The 20,601-nt window shown below is 33.3% G+C and overlaps 1 protein-coding gene across 5 annotated transcripts in view; it reads right to left on the reverse strand.

Annotated features, from left to right (window-relative positions):
* Positions 1-1,726: 1,726 nt before the first annotated feature.
* The window catches only part of LOC143073381 (uncharacterized), a 37,714-nt gene continuing 18,839 nt past the window's right edge, over positions 1,727-20,601 (reverse strand). For all 5 annotated transcript variants that reach the window (XM_076248875.1, XM_076248876.1, XM_076248872.1 and 2 more), the window contains exons 2-10: positions 18,751-19,000; positions 16,540-16,631; positions 13,199-13,342; positions 12,576-12,738; positions 9,846-10,787; positions 7,870-8,037; positions 7,546-7,634; positions 4,639-4,779; positions 1,727-4,129 (exon numbers count right to left, since the gene is read on the reverse strand). In XM_076248875.1, coding sequence (XP_076104990.1) covers positions 2,434-4,129; positions 4,639-4,779; positions 7,546-7,634; positions 7,870-8,037; positions 9,846-10,787; positions 12,576-12,738; positions 13,199-13,342; positions 16,540-16,631; positions 18,751-18,894 — 3,579 coding nt within the window. In that variant the 5' untranslated portion in view covers positions 18,895-19,000 and the 3' untranslated portion in view covers positions 1,727-2,433. The remainder of the gene's footprint in view (positions 4,130-4,638; positions 4,780-7,545; positions 7,635-7,869; positions 8,038-9,845; positions 10,788-12,575; positions 12,739-13,198; positions 13,343-16,539; positions 16,632-18,750; positions 19,001-20,601) is intronic.

A 20,601-nucleotide genomic window follows, 5' to 3' on the forward strand; every position in this document is an offset into this window, starting at 1 on the left:
GTTGGAACTGCCCATGGCTGCCATATTTTTCTTCTTAATGGGGCGAAATGAGGATATTTTTTAAACGACCATCAATTCATTACTGATGTCAATTCTTTTCAGTAATTTCTCTGGAGAAAGTTCGAAATGACGATCACAGAGATACTTCGTGATGGCCATATGTATCAGTAAGATTTGATGATTGTGAAATACTTCACTATTGCATAATACTGTAACGTCTAATTGAACAAATCATAGAAAAAACCAAGATGGGCTGTGAGCTATTGCTGGCTTAAGTTATATTTCACATGGCCATAAAAGAGCGAGGTTTGGCATGCCACAAAACCAGGTTCAACCCACCATTTTTTCCTTTAAAAATGTTCTGTAACGGGTCAGGAATATGGCCATTGTTATATTATAGTTCGTTTCTGTGTGTGTTACATTTTAACGTTGTGTTTCGGTTGTGTCGTTTGTTTTCTCTTATTTTTGAGTGTGAATTCACATCACTATAAGACGTGTCACAGTACTTATCTATTGAAAATTCATGTATTTGGTTTTGATGTTATATTTGTTATTCTCATAGGATTTTGTCTAATGCTTAGTCCGTTTCTGTGTGTGTGTGTGTGTGTGTGTATGTGTGTATGTGTGTGTGTGTTACATTTTAGTGTTGTGTCGTTGTTCTCCTTTTATATTTAATGCGTTTCCCTCAGTTTTAGTTTGTTACCCCGATTTTGTTTTTTGTCCATGGATTTATGAGTTTTGAACAGCGGTATACTACTGTTGCCTTTATTTATGATTTCTCTGAGTTTTCGGTTATCAGGGAAAATCATATACGGCCATTTTGTGTTAAAAAAAGTATAACATGAATAGGAACAAATGTACGATGGGTGTGAAAACGCTACACGCCGAGGAGCATGCTAACATCCATCTTATTTCTTAATTTATTGACGGCCTGATTCGCAGATCCTTAGAAAATGCGTTATGTACAAACAACATTCGGTCTGAGGGACGGACAGACAGACGAACTGAGGTAGATACGAATGCCATATAATCTTTACTTGAAAATCGTGGTAGGGTTTAACTGATAACTTCTGGTACGGATAAACTGATATATTTGTAAATGCCATTAATTTTACGCGTTAATATTAAGGTTCAATTGGAAATTACTTATCAATTCATGGTGTTATAAATCAGGTTCTTCGCGTTTGTGTCGCTCCTATGAATAACGGATGGTTCACATTAAACACTATTTAGCTTACTTTTGAGTATGGGTTTTGCTCATTGATGAAGGCCATGCAGTGCTCTCTAGTAGTTACATTTTAGTTCTGTGGTTACTAGTGGATCGTTGTCTCATTGGCAGTCATATATATATATATATTCTTTTTATATTAACTTTGCAGATTTATTCAAACTAATACGCCTTATGCGGCGTAAAGCAACGATCAATCAATCATTTTAAACTTTTAACTTAGCGTGAAGTAGCTTGATCCCTTAAGCTTGTTCTTGTCAGAATTGCAAAATATTAACTTAGAATTGGGTCAGTTTTGGCTTTTAGAAATAAGTTTGCGTTTAAAACAATTGTTATCAAATATATAATGATAACGGTCTAAAAAGTGATCAACGTATCAATAATGTTATAGTCACTTTATAAAACATTGTTAGTATTACTGGTACCCTGTGTTTGAGTCTCTTCAGTGATCCGAAAGTATTGCATTGTCATCATATTAATTTATTTAGATTATGGATGTCATTTGAATTCATCATTTTTATTTGATTTTCATACATTAATAGAAAAACAGTAACAATACAATCGGGACTTTTCATCTAATCATATATAAACTGAGCTTGGATATAATAATACTTTAAAATACAAATGTATAATGAAAATGAGAAGGAATGCAAAGAGGAATAACTCTTGCTAAATTTTAAGACTAAAAATGTTTTCTCAGATTCACCACTATAATGACTTACAAAAACATCATGGTGAAAACATAGTATATTGATTGTTGAGAGGAAAATAGCAAGAAATCATAAATTAAAATTACGAGCTTGCGTTTTTACAATAAAATCAAATTATACTTTATCGTACAGGGCTTTAAAATATCGACGTATTTTCACTTGTAAACTTTTGAAACTTTACTGTTACACAACTATTTATCAAGCAATGTTATCAATAAAAAAAAAAACTATTATCAGATTAAATATATTTAAAAGAGTTTAAAACACGAAAACAAAAATTATAATCATGAACTTCAGATTTAAAATAAAATCAATTTATACTTTGACAATATGTATGGGGCTACTATATATTCATATACTTTTCACTTGTAAAAGTTCATAACTACACTATTCCAAAAGGCTATTTATGAAACCATTTTATCAATAGAAATTTTCTTTCAAGTCAAATGTATTTAAAACATCTTTTAATGTCGCCAAAATCAAGAATAGGCAACATCACAGAACGTATTCTAATAATGTAGCAAATCGCAGTTGGTCATCGCCGTAGCTAGCTACCAAAACAACCTTGTTTGACGGTTCAGTACAATTTATTTGAATTGAACCTTCCCAAATACCGGACTCGTTTAAAACTAGTGGAGTCCAATCTTTATTGACTACTACTGCAACAGTTTTTGCATTTGGGACACGAACTGCAAAAGGCACAAATTCGCCACTAAGACCAGACTTAATGGACATTGGTTTCCACATGTAGCAGCCTTCCTTCCAATATCCAAATTGTTTGGGAAAGGGAACAACTTCTTTAGTAACAGCCTTACAATATAAGAGGTAATTATAGAGACCTGGAATTTGATGACTACTATCAGTGAATGGATTTCCATGTACGCACAGGACAAAAAATCCCTTTCTTGGTGGCTCTACCAGAAGTTTCACTTCGCTATCCCCTGATTGGATGAATACATGATCGGAACAGTCATTAGTAGTCTCAGCTTCTGACATACTAGCAGTAAAACGCATGGCTTCGGATGTTTTAAAGACAATTTCGATTCTGTTGCCGTCCGTGTGAATTACTGGATCAGGATGGCTAGCTGCAACTATCTCATACTTCACAAGCATTGGTTGTGGTCCTAAGAACCCGGACGGTAGTTTGGGTAGTTGAAGGGTTTTGACGTCTTCATTACAACAGATTAAATATTGAGCAACATGACGCATCTTTTTTGTATCTGTATCTGGATCTTTTGCATAGATTTCTAATCCAAATTCGCCTTTGAAAGGCGCCGTAACATTAAAGACATTCTCACCGTCCACGGTTTTGTATGTTACATAACCTTCAAATTCGCCGGTCTGTTCATGGTGAAGCAATCTACTTCTAAACTGCATAGCTTTGGGAGAAGTTATTTCAATTTTTACTTCCCCGTTTAACGTTTCTACAATACCAGAATTTTGATTGGTAGTAAGACCAAATTTATGGAAAGCAGCACCGACTCCCCATGACTGATAAGCGCAAGGCGGGTATGGTTTGTGAACAGTGGACGACACAGTTTCTTGTATAACTTTGTATTCACATATTTCAGCAAACATGTTTTCTTTTTTATCGGATACGTCTTCTTTAGCATATACTATCAAATTGTAAGTCCCTGATTTTGGTAGTCTTACTCTAAAGGTCACCATTCCGTCTGCTGCTTCCAACATGGCGTAACGATTGAATTTCACTCCTTCATATTCTTCACTTCCGTCCACGTTTTGTATACTAAAGGTAAAGCTATACGTTCTTTTGTTAGGATATTTCAAAGCAATATATACCTGATCTGCTGAATAAATATTTGCTAACTTATGACTTAATAAATCTATTCCCAAAAGAAAGAAATGTGGCGTCATGATTGGCATATTACAGAACTCTTCCTCTGAGACCTGTTGTTCTAAGAGCTGCCATCGGACATCGTCAGGATAATGGGTGTAAATAAACAGCACCGGGTGCGTCAGAAAAAAATGGGTGTCCACTTCGTAACTCAATTCTCCACTCGATGTTTGCGTTGGTCTTCTTGCAAACCTAACATCTACAAGACGCCATATTCCGTCTATTAGTACCACATTCCACGTGTGATGATTGGATCCTGGTCCCAATGGTTGACCTGGTTTGTAATCGGAACCTTTGGCTACTCCAGTTATGACTTTGCAGTGTAGTCCACTATGTCTGAAGAAATTAATACATGTATAAGCACTTTACTACCTAAAAGACTTTTAATCAAAACAGTATAATAGTAAATGCATTATTTTATTTCTTACCACATAACTTTGTGGTTGAAAGACGATAGAGTTTTCATTTTATAGAAAGAAAATGAAACAAAAATATAATGAAGAAAGTATCAAGATGAGACTTTTTTGTCACTTGAATTTAAACATAATCAAATACCATCAATTTAATAATTAAAAAAAACGTACTTCTTCAGCTGACCTAACGTGGCTTTCGAATACTCTATAATTGTTCACTCTCCTCCTATTCCTTATAAAGAATTTCTCGAGTAAAAAACACAGCGAAAATTATATCTGGTGTTTCCGATTTTTATTATCTCCAAGCATCAAAGATATGTTAAATTTGGTACAATACTTATTTATCATTTTGAATGTACTTTAAAAATCGAAGTTTCTTTTGAACAAACGACACAAAATGGATAAACTCATTTTATAGAAAAATTAACTTACAAACACAGTGTATGAAAAGCCATAGCATAAGTAGTTCTTCCATTACTCATTCCACTAAGAACTTCTTCTGGACTTCCAGGTTCCACGTCTTCAAAACTAAGTTCCTGACGATTAACTGACGCCAACCAAGAAAATAAGATTCTGAAATGGAATGATCGTTTAACAAAACTGTTTTCGAATTGCTACACAGTTACAAAAATGAAATTAGACATGTGTTCAAATATGAGAATGCATACCGTCGATATATTAGCTATAGTTTTTCTCTAATTTCTCTACAAACATTGCATTAATAGTACTGGTTTGACTAACGTGAACAAAACGTTAATACAACAGCGCGCCCAAAATGTTTGGTTTTTGGTGTACCTAATGATGATTATTTGATGAAACAAATGTCAAAAAACACTTAAATCGGTATCATATCTTTTCATATACAACACATTTTGAAGTTTAATGTAAGTCATATAATCATCTACCTTAAGTGTGGTTTCTGTGAAGGAACACCAATTACAGCTTCCACAAAGAATGTCGAGTATACCCAAAGAGTCTTCTGAGAGGGGTGAGTATGAGAAACTCAACCACATAGATCCAACAGCAACGACTTGGAAACGAAAACGGAAAATGACACAGATGGTCACAAGAGAAAGCAGAAACTAAATGACACTGTGGAAAGATCTGCAAGAACAAAAGAGGCTTAAATATTTGCCAGTCAAGGTCCCGTTGCAGTCGAGGAATTGTTACAGAGCAGCGAACAGTTATATCTGGTGAGATGCAACACACAATCATAGTGCAAGTATTAATGTGTCAGCATCAGTAGTATTCGACGACAGCAGCCAAAGCTTGAATAGTGAGGAGCACATTACACATCAAAGGCAAGAGACATCACATAAGAAAGAAATTATAGCACAGTCAAAGATGAACAGTAAAGTCAAATGAGAAATATATGACCATAACTTTAAGAACTACATGACACCGTCAGAGACAATACGAATGCGAATACAGTAAAACACAGGTTGAAGAAGTTAGATAAGAGTGTATTTCTCGGGAAGTTTAAGGCATGAATGTTTGAACATGGATATTACCAAGAATGAAATGACAGCAACAACAGTCTAAGCCATAGAAAGAAAGACAAACAGTCACCTTAGAAGATGATTACAAGTACCACCAAGTTTTACAGCCATATTTCTTTACAGTTGATCATTACAAATCCAGCATCCTTAAACATCAACTTTGGAGAAATACAAGGTATCACAGAGTATACAAGGCATCTCAGAGACTCTGATGATAGCAAGATCAGTAAAGTTGGAATCCAGACACGCAGCGGGAACTGCAGTAGATCAGAGAGAAAGTATTCTTCATCACAAAGACCTAATGGCTATACCTCTACTGAAAGACAGGACTTTGGAATGACAAATTTTAACAGTGATCGAAGAAAACACAAAAAGAGAATAGCAGCATGGTGCAGTTAGAAAGAATACAAGTAGAAGAAGAAAAAAGAAGTGTAAAAGCAGTAGAAACTAGCCGTGAAGAAGCACGGATGAAGTGGAACTTGCCAGAAAGAAAGATCACATAGACTAAGTTAAGGAGAATGGAACCATTTGGAATTTCATTAAGGCTTTTGTCAGTCTACGATACACTGCATTCCCCTTCAAAGTTACATCAGTGAGGACTGATAGAAGAACCATACTGCAAGTCATATGGTGAAAGAAGTACGATGGCACACATACTTTCAGGTTGTAAGGCTGCATTGACGCTGGTGGGATAACGATGACGATATGGAAAAATATCTGGCAGACATCATTGATGTAGAGATAAGGAAGAAGAAACCAACTACAAACGATGGAACCCAGATCAGATTCGTTACAGAGGGAGATATTGGCCATGCAGCAAAGTCACAACAACACTCACTTTATCTTCGACAGGGGCAGTGAATGGAACATGAGGGTTGACTTGACAAGAAGCTTGTGTTTAGAGCGTGTGAAGAAAATCCTACGCCCATACACTCAAGAGAAATTAGAAGAGGCATACCAGCGGAAGAAGGAAAAGTATACAGAGCTGATGAAAACATGTAGAGAGAGAGAGAAGTTGAAAAGCGTGGCTGTTCCCAGTAGGAGTAGGCTGCCGAAGATTTCCTACATAGTCAGGATGGAGGATGCTATAGGCAATGTGAAAAGTTGGAAAGGCAAAGGGGAAGCAGAAGAACGTTTATCTTGATGGTTATGGTATTGCCGTGATGATATGAACTGGAAGCCGAGTGCTGATAAGTATAGGTTTGGCAATCTCTACTGACCCGCCAACCAGAGGATGTAATGGTACAGGGTAGAAACATCTGGTAAAGGTTGGAACCATCTTAAGTAATCAAAGTACCGACATAGAGCGACAGAGATTTAGAGATGAAGGAAGATAAGCATGCATATGACAACAGAAAAGAAGAATAGAAATATATACATGTAAGTAAAAATCAATTACCTTTTTGATATGATGTTTATTAAATTAAATGCGTACGATCAAAGTATCACACACGAGCATGAGATAAAAAAATAATACAATAAAATCACTGTTCCTTTGAACGGTTTATATTGCCCAATATATTTGATGCCGGAAAGTAATCAGCAGTATTTGATGGGTTTTTGTTTAGTATAAATGGAGAGTAAGTATTGCATGATAGTGTTGTATGATATATCCATACTTTACAACTTGAACCAGTAGAGTTTAGTTTCTAACATTATGACAGAAACAAACGCATCTATTTCTTTATTACATTTCTACATACCCTTTTTTAAAACACTAAAATATTGAAACATGAAACCATACCAAACATAAATATTATTTTATGGATGATGTAATGGCTGCCACTTTTAATTTAAAAAAATACATTGTAACACATTCTTGAGATGTGGAATAATATACCTAGCTTTTGTTGTTTCGTCTTCTAATTTTTTGGAATAGATAAGGTCCCACATTAGTTCACGGAATGTTGAGTATTTTCCTTCACATATCTAAAATATAAAAATGTATTTTTTTAGTTTGTTTCTTGTATGTAAAATTAATAATAAATGATGGATACTTTGAAATGTATTTTAATGTATAGAAACATTTTTTGTTGACATTTCTAAGCTATTGCATTCCAGTAAATTGTTTAAACTTGAAATTTCACATTTAGAGCGGGTTACAATAAATTTTATGAATATTATAATTTTCTGAAGAAAAAAAAATCCTGATCTTTTTATTTACCTTCTTCACGTGCTTATCCCAGGTATTGTTGTTTTCGAATTTATGATTGGTCGGGTGGTTCATTGGAACCGGATCTGGAAGATCTGCATCGTTCATGTTGACAACTGACAACTGGAATGATGATGGTGGTGATCCAATCCCATTTGGTATACTATTTATTGGTTGCACCTGATTAGAAAAAAAAACATGTATTTTTCTATTAAGAGGAAGCAGTCCTCAACTTTGAGGTAAGATATTACCAATGTTATTTCAACTGATCGGGTGGAGTTAACGTTCTAATTCACATGAGGACAGTCTATTTGAAGATGTGTGCGATAAAAATGATGGCCGTTATAATTATAATTGATTTCTAATCACCTATCAGTATCACCAAACGGATATACAAATGAACTGAGTGTATGGTATGGGACGAAAAACTGTACTCTTCATTCATGAGTTTATCCCGAAACACCTGTCTATAGATGGACTGGTTTTAAATAAGCGAACCAGTTAAACACCGCCCAGTCTGACATGTGAAATAAATCAAGTAGTACTCAGCAATTATTTAGCTAGTACATTGTATTTGATACATTCAACTATATAGAAAAACAGATGGAAGATTCAAAAACAGACAATCAAAAATTAACGGTCAAGGGAAAAAAACTTTAAAGAACCTTTAAAAATTTAAATCTAATAAACGTTCTGTATTTGCTGAGTTGGACGCGAAATCTTTTATTACGCTTTTTATCTGGAACGTCCACATTTTAAAGTTGAAACAAATGATATCAGACATTGGTGGCTTTTTAAAAATTTGTCATCAGTAAATATATGAAAGAATACACAATACATAGGGGTCGATTTCATCTTGGGCAAATTTGCAGGTACTTTTTACCTTCTTTCCCTAGTTTTGCGTAGTTCTTTAAATGAATTTCATAACAAATGTTTCTAAACTGTTGAAAATTAACATATAGACACAATAAATTGATACCGTTTTTACGAAAATTTAGATACTCTATTATTGGAATAAGATTCGAAATAATTAAACATCAAACTAATTCAATACGACATACAAAGAGATATAATTTGTCTATTAAAAACGGATTTACATCATCAATGGCGTACTGGAACCTTTTTTATTTTCACTGTTTGTCTATTTTGATTTACAATGTGATTACAGCATCTAGCAACATCTTAAAAGAGGGGTAATAGGAGGGGATGTCAGCCGAGTTCCCGAAAAACTTAATCATTTTCCCCAAGATCCGAAAAATAAATCAATATTTCCCGAGTCACGATAGGGGTTAATCCCGATTTACCGGGATATTTTGATATATTTTTTAAAGAAATAATTTCTAATATGTACACCATGCATAAATCATATGGAGAAAGGGTCTGCATATAAATATTGAAAACTCTATAAATACATCGATAATATTTAACATATTCCTCGTTTTCACAATGTACAAAACATAATTATAAGTCAATCTTAGAAACTATCTTGTAAATGACCTATTAAACTGTTAAGTAATAATGAAGTTGCTGTAAATGAAAACCTTCAAGTCAAAAAGAAAACAAAATTGAAAATAAATTCATCTGCCTTTAGTTGTGTATGAACAGTGCGTGAAAGTCATCTGCCAACTTTTACCTTTGGCTTGAACTGAATAATAATGTTATAAGTAAGAAAATCTTTTAAAGTTCAAAAAGTGGTATTAGTGGATTATTTTAAAGAATAAAATAAAACGTTACATGAAAAATTCTGTCAATGGACTTAAATAGAATTGATCCAGCTGCTACTGCATACAGTGCAGAGGGTGAAGAATATATCGCTTTCATCGAAAAACACGGTTTTTGATAATTTATCAGCCATGTTTTGGAAATATACTTTTTTTACTAAGCTGGGACTTTTATACTAGCTACATATCATGTCCCAAAACGAAGTTACTAACAAAAGTATTTCACATTAAAAAATTTTTTTTAATTTCTTCATTCACCCAACTTACATTTTTAGCTGTCATCTTTTCAAAAGATTCCACATTTTTACTTCCAGGCGAGAGTAGGTATTGCTGCAGTAATTCCTCGTTTTGATCATCGTCTCTACGTGTACAGACAACAAGATATTGACATACATGCGTATACACAGTTTCTTGTTGATTAGGAAAACTACCGTAAAATTCCAGTCCATATTCACCTGACATTGGCATCGTTAAGGCAACATAAGCCTTCGTGTCATTGTCTTTTATTTTGATGCACTTCTGGAGTTCTCTCTCGTTCCAGCTATTTCGGATACATCTACAGAAAATATTAACGGGTCTAGTTTTGTTAATTTCGATACAAATAGATTTTTCTGTTGTTGTTATTGTTCCCTTTTTTTGGACCGGATAAAGACACATTCTTTCACTCCTGGTACCTGGTCCCCATGTCCGATCCCAGCAACAAGGCAATGGGTCATCTTCTATACACGTGCGGTCTATTTGGACCCTATACGAAACCACCTCCTGGAATTTGGTTATCTCCTCTTTACGGTCTGTCTTAAGCTGTTTTGCATAGAGTTTTAATAAATACATTCCTTGAGGGGGTGATCTCAGGATGAAATTTGCTCGTCCATTATGAACTTCATGATAAACAAAATTTTTCAAAGACTGTCCATCTACCAATTCGCTACCACTATCAAATGTGGTCATTCTGAAATAGAATTTTGTCGGCTGTGTGATTCCTAGGTCCCATTTTACTTGGCCTCGTTTCGTTTGTATGGTAGATTTAACGTTTGCCATAAAATTCAACTCGCAAACGTAGAAATGTGGCTTGACGAATGGTAAATTTTCGAATTCTTGCAACGAGATTGCACGATCCACGAGCTGCCATACTGGATCAGAAGACCAGTGACTCAACAATAATTTCTCTGGATCTGTAAGAAAGTAGAATTCCTCGGAACCTGGATGTGTCTGTAACGATAGAAAAACATTCAATACCTAAAAGCAAATTTAATGATAACCATAAAAAGAAATGGGGTATGGTCGTCCAGACAAAAGTAACAATGGTCAAAGCAATGACAGAACCTTGAACATATTCTGCCTTCACTGCTGATCAAACATCAGACCGGTATTTGGAACAATGAAGATCATAGGCGGATACCAGGGGGACTGTTGGGGCGGCTCCCTTTTGTGGGAAAGATTTTGTTGATCATATAGCAAATCAATGAAGCATGGATTATAAAAGTTCTGGATCCACCACTGAAGATAAATATTTGAATCAATTTTCTTTGTACGCAGTGATAAAGTTTTCCATGAATCACGATGATGGCGGGAAAGACATCGTCAGGAAAATGTCATTTTGATAACGAAAAATAACTAGTAAACGGAAGTCATTCTTCATCATAGAAGAAAATTGTCAACAATTATGGTAATTTAAATGTGATAAATTAGTACTTTGACTATTACGTAAAAGGTCAATTAAGAATGTAAATGTCGGATTGAATAAACAGGAGTAGCTTTGGAAATAAATAATCTTAACAAAAGTAACATTCCCGTATTATAATTTGTTGTTCTTAAGAATCCAACGCATTGATTTACAATTTCTTTGCCACATTTGGTATTACATGCTTAGACATATTACTTTTGAAAGGCGATGTAATAGTCTTAAACTATAGAACTAAGACGCCATTATTAACCATGTAATTGTTTTTATGGAAATTGATTGTCTCTCTCCATGCAGTCGGATTCAATGCTCTCGGTTTAATCACTTTTATGACTGCAAGCAATTATAACAGAGAGAGAATGTAACCAATAGTAGACATTTCCTTATGTTATATTGCTGGCTTGGGTCATGCGTACATGTAACTAAATGGAGAGTTATACGTTTATATTACAACCATTGGGACGATGTTGCTGCTTGTAGAATGTACTTCTCAAAGCTAATGTGTCTGTACCTGCATGATTGAAATACAAGTAGTACTTATTAAAGAAAACATATGCTATAAGGGATTATTTTGCTCCTGAAATTTAAAATATAGTAATATAATGCAAGACTTTAAAAACTATAATGAAGTAGATGCCGAAAGATCACTTACATTGTAATAATGATAATGTGTCGAAAATGACATATTTGACCTGAATGGCCATTTTAAAAATAGTTTTTAAATGAAATACAATGTATATATGAACCATGCCCTCGTCCAATAAGATACATGTATTTTACACACAACAACATATTTGTAAATGTATTTATATAAAACATATCTAGCAGCAAAATATCAATTTGGGTTTTTCGAACTCAAGCGGTCCCAAAAATGCCCTTTTCTATCTTATCTTTTTCAGAAAAAAAAATCGCAGAATTATACTACAACTAAGGTTTTCGATGAATGTATTCTGACTGTCATCTCGGTATAATCCGCTCATTTTAAGTTTCAACAATACAACATACATATTTCGGCTCTCTATTATTTTAAAGTGTGATGAGAATAATTGTTTTGGTGTAAGACAAGTGATAATACTTATCGCATTGGATTAAGATTTTTGTTCGACTTACCAATTGAAACTCCCTGCATCTCCACAAAAAATAAGGTATTTTGAGTTTGTAACATAAAACTCGTATAATTTTCAAGATGCGGCTCAAATCGATGGGCATAAGTTACCATTCTACACATTTTTACTCATGAAAGACTATACTGGCAATGAAAATAGCACTTCAAGTTTTATTACAGAATCTCCTGACCGGGATTTATAAATATTTACCTTTCGTTTAGCTGCCCATTTCGTGTCGACCGGAAACCAGTTCCCGTCAATACAAACTGCATTCCAGCAATGCTGGTACTTATCGTCATTACAGGAGTCAGCTGGTTTATAGTCTTTCCCTTTTGCTTTACCACAGATAATCTTACAGTTAAGTCCAGCATACCTTTAATTAATAAGTGTAATTCAAGACGAATGAGACGATAAATTACTTATTTCTTATTTTCTTCCCGAAATAGTTTTTTTTTATTTTTAGTATGTATGCACTAAGTGTTTACTAGTACATGTATGTTATCTCATAGAAAAAAGCCAAACATCTAGCCATCCATTGTTTATTTCAAATATTTTGTTTTGTTTTGTTTTCACTTATTTTTTGTCAGTATTAAGAAATAGCGCTCTGCTATGTGGTTATAATACAGACAGTATATTTAAGGGCGTAGTTACATCAACCTCATCTGTGTTCTTGTGGAGAGTTGTCTCAATGACAATCATACCACACATTATTGTTCAATGTACGAAAGACTTTACCGTGAACAAATGAAGAAAAACCGAAAAAAAACACATGTATGTCAGTAATTTTTTTTTTAAATATATTTATAGTAACTATATATGTATTATATACTTACAGGCAAAGAATTTGAAAGATCTGAGCATGAGTAGACTTTCCATTTTTAAACTGTTCAATGATATTTTCTACTGTATTGTTTCCACTGTTAGTATCAAACACCTTTGTTCCGGGATCTCGGTGTACTATCCATTTAAATAATACCCTAAAAATATAATTATTGAATATGGTAATCTCCATAAAATAATTTAGGAATTAAAGATAATACCTAACAATTTACTCAATAATGCAAAACAAAGGCCAGAACCCCGGTGGCCAAATGATCTCAGTAGTCAATCTACACACATACAGTCGGAAACCAGGTTGAAATAGAACAAAAGAATCGAAGCTCTTTGTAAGAGAAGCCGATAAATGTGTACTGTAATGTTTATAGAAACAAACAAAATTACAATTTTCTTCTCAATTACGAGGTGTTTTATTTTAAAAACACAATTTGCATACGTTTTCAATTTATCTAGTACATGGTTAAGCAGAACAATTAGATTTCAAGTCGACGACATGGGTATCTTTCAAGTTGGATGAAGAAAATGCATAACCTCCAATGTTTTTGAAAAAATTACCACTGACGGAAAACATATCAATCTATTAGTTCAAAAATGTTCGTGTCTGCCCTTCCATTATGTGACTCAAGAAAAAAAATCCAATAAATGGGTAACAATTGTATAGAAAAGAGAAAATCGAGTGCACCTTTTTATGTTAGGACGTATTTGAGTTGAATATTTTGTCTTGATATCGTACAAAGTAATATTATTTCACACATCGTCTCGCTTCAGATTCTATTATTTTTATATATCAAAGCTACAGATTGACTTTATAACACAAAAAAAAATAACAGTACTAAAAGATGAAATATATGGGTCAAGTGAAATACCTATCTAATGAGTCCAAAAACAGAGAAGGTGTGTTCGAATAGCTATTCTTTTACTGAAAGTACTTGACAACAGTCTTTCAAGTTGGATGATGAAAATGCATATCTTTGAAAAAATATATTTTTTTGTGTGTGAAAACTAGGGTTTATAGTCTTTATACACTAAAAAAATCTAGTCTGCCCTTCCACGAATTTTTTTATTAGAATTTTTAAAAATGTTTATGAATTTTCGAAAATTCCACCTGACAACCGATAAGACAATAGTTTTAAGTTGAAACAATGCAGACAAGATCATCAACTGATGCTCATTAGCTAGTTGATACATTTGTCTTTTAAAATATAACTGACATATAAGGATCGTAATGGTACATTGTGGATAAATTTATCGGTTTCCATGAGCAACATTGGTAGCGCGTCATCCCTACAATGGCTTCCATTTCTACGATTGTGAAAATGAAATGGCGTAATTGGGAGATAATTCTGACGAAGTAGAATCCTGACTGCATAGATGGTAAGGGAGCTACCATTTGATTTTTATGGGGGGGCTAGGATGAAAAATGTTGTCCTGCTTTTTTTTTTAGTTGTAATCTCTGTCCTGCCTTTTTATTTTTTACTCTATTCGGTCCTGCCTTTTTTTTTTACTAGTTTATCCTGACTTTTTTTACACAAATTGTCATCCTGCCTTTTTTTTTAACAAGTTTCTCATCCTGCCTTTTTTTTTTACTCAAAACTCCTGTCCTGCCTATTTTTTCAAATTTCATCCTAGCCCCCCCCCCCCCCCCCCCCCCCCCCCCATAAAAATCAAATGGTAGCTCCCTAAGTTAAAACCCCACTTGTTGCAGGTGCGCTTGATTCCTCTTTTAATTGACTGGTGTGACCGGTTTCCCAGCCGAAGGTCTCTCCTACTACTCTGTATTTTTCCAACAAAAAGTGTTGAAAGTGGCGTTGAACACCAACAATAAAACAAACAAACAATATAAAGGGCTAAATATTCCTTACAGTAATTTTTTAACTTGACATTTTTAAAGCATAGATTTATCTTGAATTGCAATACATTGTGTTTTTTTTTTTTATCTTTATGTAAAATTCTAAAATGTTAATTATAAAAAAAAATACAATAATCTGTTAAAAGGGCGTTGTTTCGCTTTCTAAATATTGTAATACACTATATTAAACCATAGAAGTAAAATGGGTATTACATCTGCGATTAAACTGACTTGTAGTTATTATTCTATGTCAAAGATAGCCCATTTAATTATAAAGAAGTATTCAAGGTATCGAATTACTATCTATATGTACAATCTTTTTAAATACATGCCATCATTGACAATATCTAGATCACATTCTACATTAACAGATTTTGAGTTCTGATTTGGTGGGTGGATGTTACATTGTAGTTTAATTTACAATTGTTAGACGTCTGAATGTTTTACCTTATCTTCAATTATACAATGCTATTATACGCATCTTTAATTTAATGAAAAGTTAATGGTGACATGAGTGTTATAAAATGAGTTTATTACGATGTCTTCTCCAAAGTTAATTTATAATAAAGAGGGGAGATTAATTGAACTCTTTGAATCAGAAAAAATTGCATTTCATTTTTGCACCTGCTTATATCACCAATGAATATCAAAAGAATATCGCCTAAATCGTGTTATTGGTCTTCACACTGTTTGTATCACCCTGCTCAGCTCTTCATAAAATTACACATCACGGCTGTGTGGCGTTAAATGTGTTTTCCCTTTCATTTCACAACGACTACAAGAGGCTGTCACAACGACAGCAAACCGGATTTATTAATATTTATTTGTGTCCTGGCAATATCACAAGAACCATTACTGGTGAATGGTGAAAGTGAAAATCGTCAATATCAAATTTGACCTCCATTTTGTCATCAGTATCAACATCTTAAAATTTGAAAAGCTTAGATTGAATGGTTCATGAGTAAATGCAACAACGTGAATTGAAACGCCATTTCACAATCTTTCAAGAACCATAACTCCTGAACGGTAAAAGTCAAAATCGTCATTATTGAACTTGACCTCTAATTTGCCATCAGTAACAACATATAAAAATTTCAAAAGCTTTGGTTGAATGGTTCATGAGAAAATGCACGGACACGACTGGAAACACCATTTTTCAATCTTTCAAGAACCACAACTCCTGAACGGTAAAAGTCAAAATCGTCATTATTGAACTTGACCTCCATTTTGTCATCAGTAACAACATATTAAAATTTTAAAAGCTTTGGTTGAACGGTTCATGAGTTAATGCACGGACAACATTTGATTCCCGACCGACCGACCGCCCACCCGCCGTACATCCCCAAATCAATAACCGACATTTTTGTCACAAAAATCCGGTTAAAAATACATCTCTTTACTCGTCAATGATGAGTCATATGTAGACGAAACGCGCGTCTGGTGCACATACGAAATTTCAATCCTGGTATCTATGATGAGATTATTTACCTGACTTTTTCTACGTGTGTTTTTACATGCTTGGAACTGTAAACCAAATGCCAGATCAGTCCTCTAAAAGACCGGTGTCTCTGTTGTGCTACCTGTTAACAAAGAAAACATATAATATATCTAGAAGACATGTAGCTCTGCTGAAATATCTGTTAAAAAAGAAATCATATTTTGAAGTTTTAGTTGTGTAAGTGAAGGAAGTTCTTTAGATAAACAGTATGCCGAATTGACCTGTCAGAAGACAGATGTTATAAAACAAACGGAAGAGTCATTTTCTTCAGAAAACGAAGCGTTAGAGAATGTTGCTGATCAGATTTGTAATTTAAAACAATATGTCAGAACCTTTGTAATGCTGTCGAACGCCACACAATTTTACTACACCAAATGTTCTTAGATCTTTAGATTCGATCGCATCAAGTTTTATTGAATAAAAGTTTTCATATACAAACACAATACACCACCTCCTATCGAAAATATAATCTTTACTATTAGAAATAAAATGAACAGTTATTGTCAAATTTGAAAACTACTGCATTGTAGAATTAATTATGAAAATTCAAATCTCTAATTACATAACACAATCGTTTCTTTCAGAAACATATTAAGAAAAAAGATATAAAAAAAACATTTTTTATTGATATCGGCTCTTAATGTCTCCACACAATACCATGAAAGAATGATATATGTTTATGAGTCATTCTTGCTGTTGAGTCTTTACTTTCCTATGTTGTACATGTTGTTTGTTTCTCCTTCGTTGTTTTTTTTATTTACATGGTATTATCAGTTTGTTTATATATATCCTTTTGTTTCATTCACCTTTCTTTTGCATGGAGTTTCATGAGGAAAAAAGATACAAGAAAAATTACCAAAAGTTACGGCAGTTGTTGATAGAAAGATTACCAGTACATACAGTTTGTAAAACTGAGAACTGAATATTTGAAATGACTTTAACACACGATGTAAATATATTCGTTGTTTTCTTATTTCGGTTGCTCTTGCAAAGCTGCTTTGGGTGTTTAGAGATGTAACAACCACAAAGCATTAGCTCGTACTTTTTAATCGTTATGAAACGACAGGAACAAAATATTTTTGGCTATTTATAAAAGAAAGCAATGTTGATGCATTTGTAATTTTGTCGTTTGATCGTAGTAAAACTGATGATTTTTTTCGTTTGATCGTTGAACGGGCTATGCCTAATTGAAAACCAAGGACAATGAGGTTGTTTATTTCAAAAGTGCTGTTGTTAATCACAAACAAATGACGTTGTCTGATGATGGGTTTTGTAATTAGTAAATATCAGACAGTTTACTTGGGGTATTATTGAACATGTTATACAAATAAAAGAGAAAATTATTAGCATCTGTAAAAGCATCACTGTTTACGTGCAATCTTTGTTCTTATTCTCCAAGGAAAAAGGACAAATCAGACGGAAAACATACCATTTGCCGAGGTTGCATTCACGGTTGTGTGTCATCATTTCACATGAAAATAAACTTCATTTAAGCATCTTTTAAAAGTGTTTGGTATCTAATGCAATTCTAGTACAATGTAAGAGTATTTCTAACATTGCATTAGTTGCGAAATACTTCTAAAAATTCGTGACATATACATAATACCGACGAGAAATTTAGATAAAATTACAGAAAACATAGAATTTACACTATGCTTTTATTATCTTACAAACAAATAATAAAATCTTATGAATTTTCTAAAATATCCTGGCCTCCCTTTGACAGATTTCATTTTGCATTAACTATATATTAGATTTACCCTATCGGTCTTGCGCCCCCTCCCCCGGGTATATTTAATACTTTTGTATGTAACAATAAAAGAAATAACAAATGAAAAAAACAACATTATACATAAACAAGGCATTCGAAGCCAAAATTAAAGATGAATTGAAATTTAAGATCACTTTGCATTTAAAGAAACGATATAATTTTTTCACGTTAACATGTTTAATTAAATGTATGAAATAAATTGTAATTGTATCTCATACTTACAAAGAAGTGTTAACATTTAAATGTATCATTAAAAAGTTCAAATTTTGGCCATTAAACCAGAGAAAGACAAGATAGTCTGTGAATGTATGATTATTACAATACAAAGGCAACGATAATGTTTCAATTTGATGACAGAAAACTAGACGCAATTACTATTTCATTTCAAATTTATTACTTTGAAACAACTTTTTATCACATTACAACTCACCTTAATTGCATGGTCATCAATAGCCTTGAACTTTTTGATATCCATAAAAATGTCATGTTTTTGTAACCTTGGTTTCCGTGGAGGTGGTGCCACCTTCTGGTCAGTTATAATATCCGCTAAGTCAAAATCCGTTGGAATCTTCATGATTTTGCGTTGTTTCTGTGTCGTCAAATAACTCCGTATAAATTGCCACTCGTAAATCCAAACTATAGAAGGCTATCCGCTTCCATTATATCTCATCAATATAACCCTGTAATGATACACCGATTTAATTTGCATATGTCATTATACAACAGTAAATAATGGGCAGGAAATTCTGTTTTACACTGCTACAGTCTGTCTAAAATGAGATTTTACTGAAATAGAGATAAGTACATAGCAAACCTTGTGAGAAGGTTCGTTACTTCTTTACGACGAGATACTGATACTTGCTTTCTATTACTCACTCAATGTAAACACATGTACAGTATTTCCTATTCATTTATATTTCTTTTAAGAAGAATCAAAAGATGTGAATGCGCTGGTTGAAAAAAAACTACATGTGAACGTGTTGTAACAAAACAATCATATCTGTTTTACGAGGGTAAAGTCTGTACATCACAAGTTTGCTCAAAGTTTGCATGCCGGTAATCATGGGAATTCCAATCAATTGTCAACATTGTGTGTAAAAAAAACAATTAACAGAGCTTAGATATGACAGAAAAATTAATTTGGATTTATCACAATAGCCATCGCAAACTATATAAAACTGAAATTAATCCAGTTTTAGTTAATAACTTTTCTCCCATCGTTTTATGTAATTTAATATATTTGCATTTTCGACTGACATATAAAATAGAATTTTGTGTAAATAAAATTTCTGAATATAATAGAGATTCAAGGCAAATGTATTGACTATTTTATCTTTATTAGGTTCATGTCATTTAAAAGGAAAGAGTCGCATGCTATTTTATCAAAATACCGGTAGTATAATAAAGTACAAATGTATACAGTTAAGTGTACATAAGAAAGAAAGTCTGTTCAATCTGATTGAAACATTTGTGACTGGGTTCGTGCTTTTAAAAAACAATCTACTTTAGCGATGAACCAAAACCAACGACCGACATAAACAAAACTCGGCTGTTACAAAAATAACTACGAACGAACACTGAATGAATGGGATATTGCTTGACAGATAAATTGTTCATAAAAATTTTACATTGCTGTAAATTATTTATCCTGAGTGTTTCGATTACTTTATATTATAGTTAGGTGAGACATATAATTTGATATATATATTCCTTTGAAAACAAACTCAAATACTTCTAGTTAACAAAATAAGGAATACAATTTCATGGTTTTTGAAAGAAGCATATATTTGATGAAGGTCTCGATGCAGATATACAAATGTAAATTCGGGAATGAAACATTATTCAACAGATTTCCAATGAAACATCGCATGTATGACTTACCACAGTAGAACAAAAGTCACATTTAGTTGAAACGATATCACAATAAAAAAAAAAACACAAATAAACTACTGTTAGTAGGTAGAATAAAGGATGTTTATAGTATAAACATCATGATTGCTCATCAGAATAACAATGAAAGGAACTTTATCGAGAATTGATGGTGAAATTTCCTAAATTGCTCGAATCTGAATCATATGGAATTGTCTTCAGGACGAATAGATTGGAGAAATAAGAGTACACGCCGTTAATATATCGTTTGTTTTTATCATCTCGATTGTTTCCTTTGTTGAAAGTATTTTTGAGATTAAGGTTACAGTATGAACTAGTATTAAATATTATTGTTTAGGGACCAGTCCACCTAAACCTCCGGATACAAGATTTCCATCCTGCGTTGCAGACT

Source organism: Mytilus galloprovincialis, chromosome 4 (genome assembly GCF_965363235.1).
Source record: "Mytilus galloprovincialis chromosome 4, xbMytGall1.hap1.1, whole genome shotgun sequence".
NCBI lineage: Eukaryota > Metazoa > Mollusca > Bivalvia > Mytilida > Mytilidae > Mytilus > Mytilus galloprovincialis.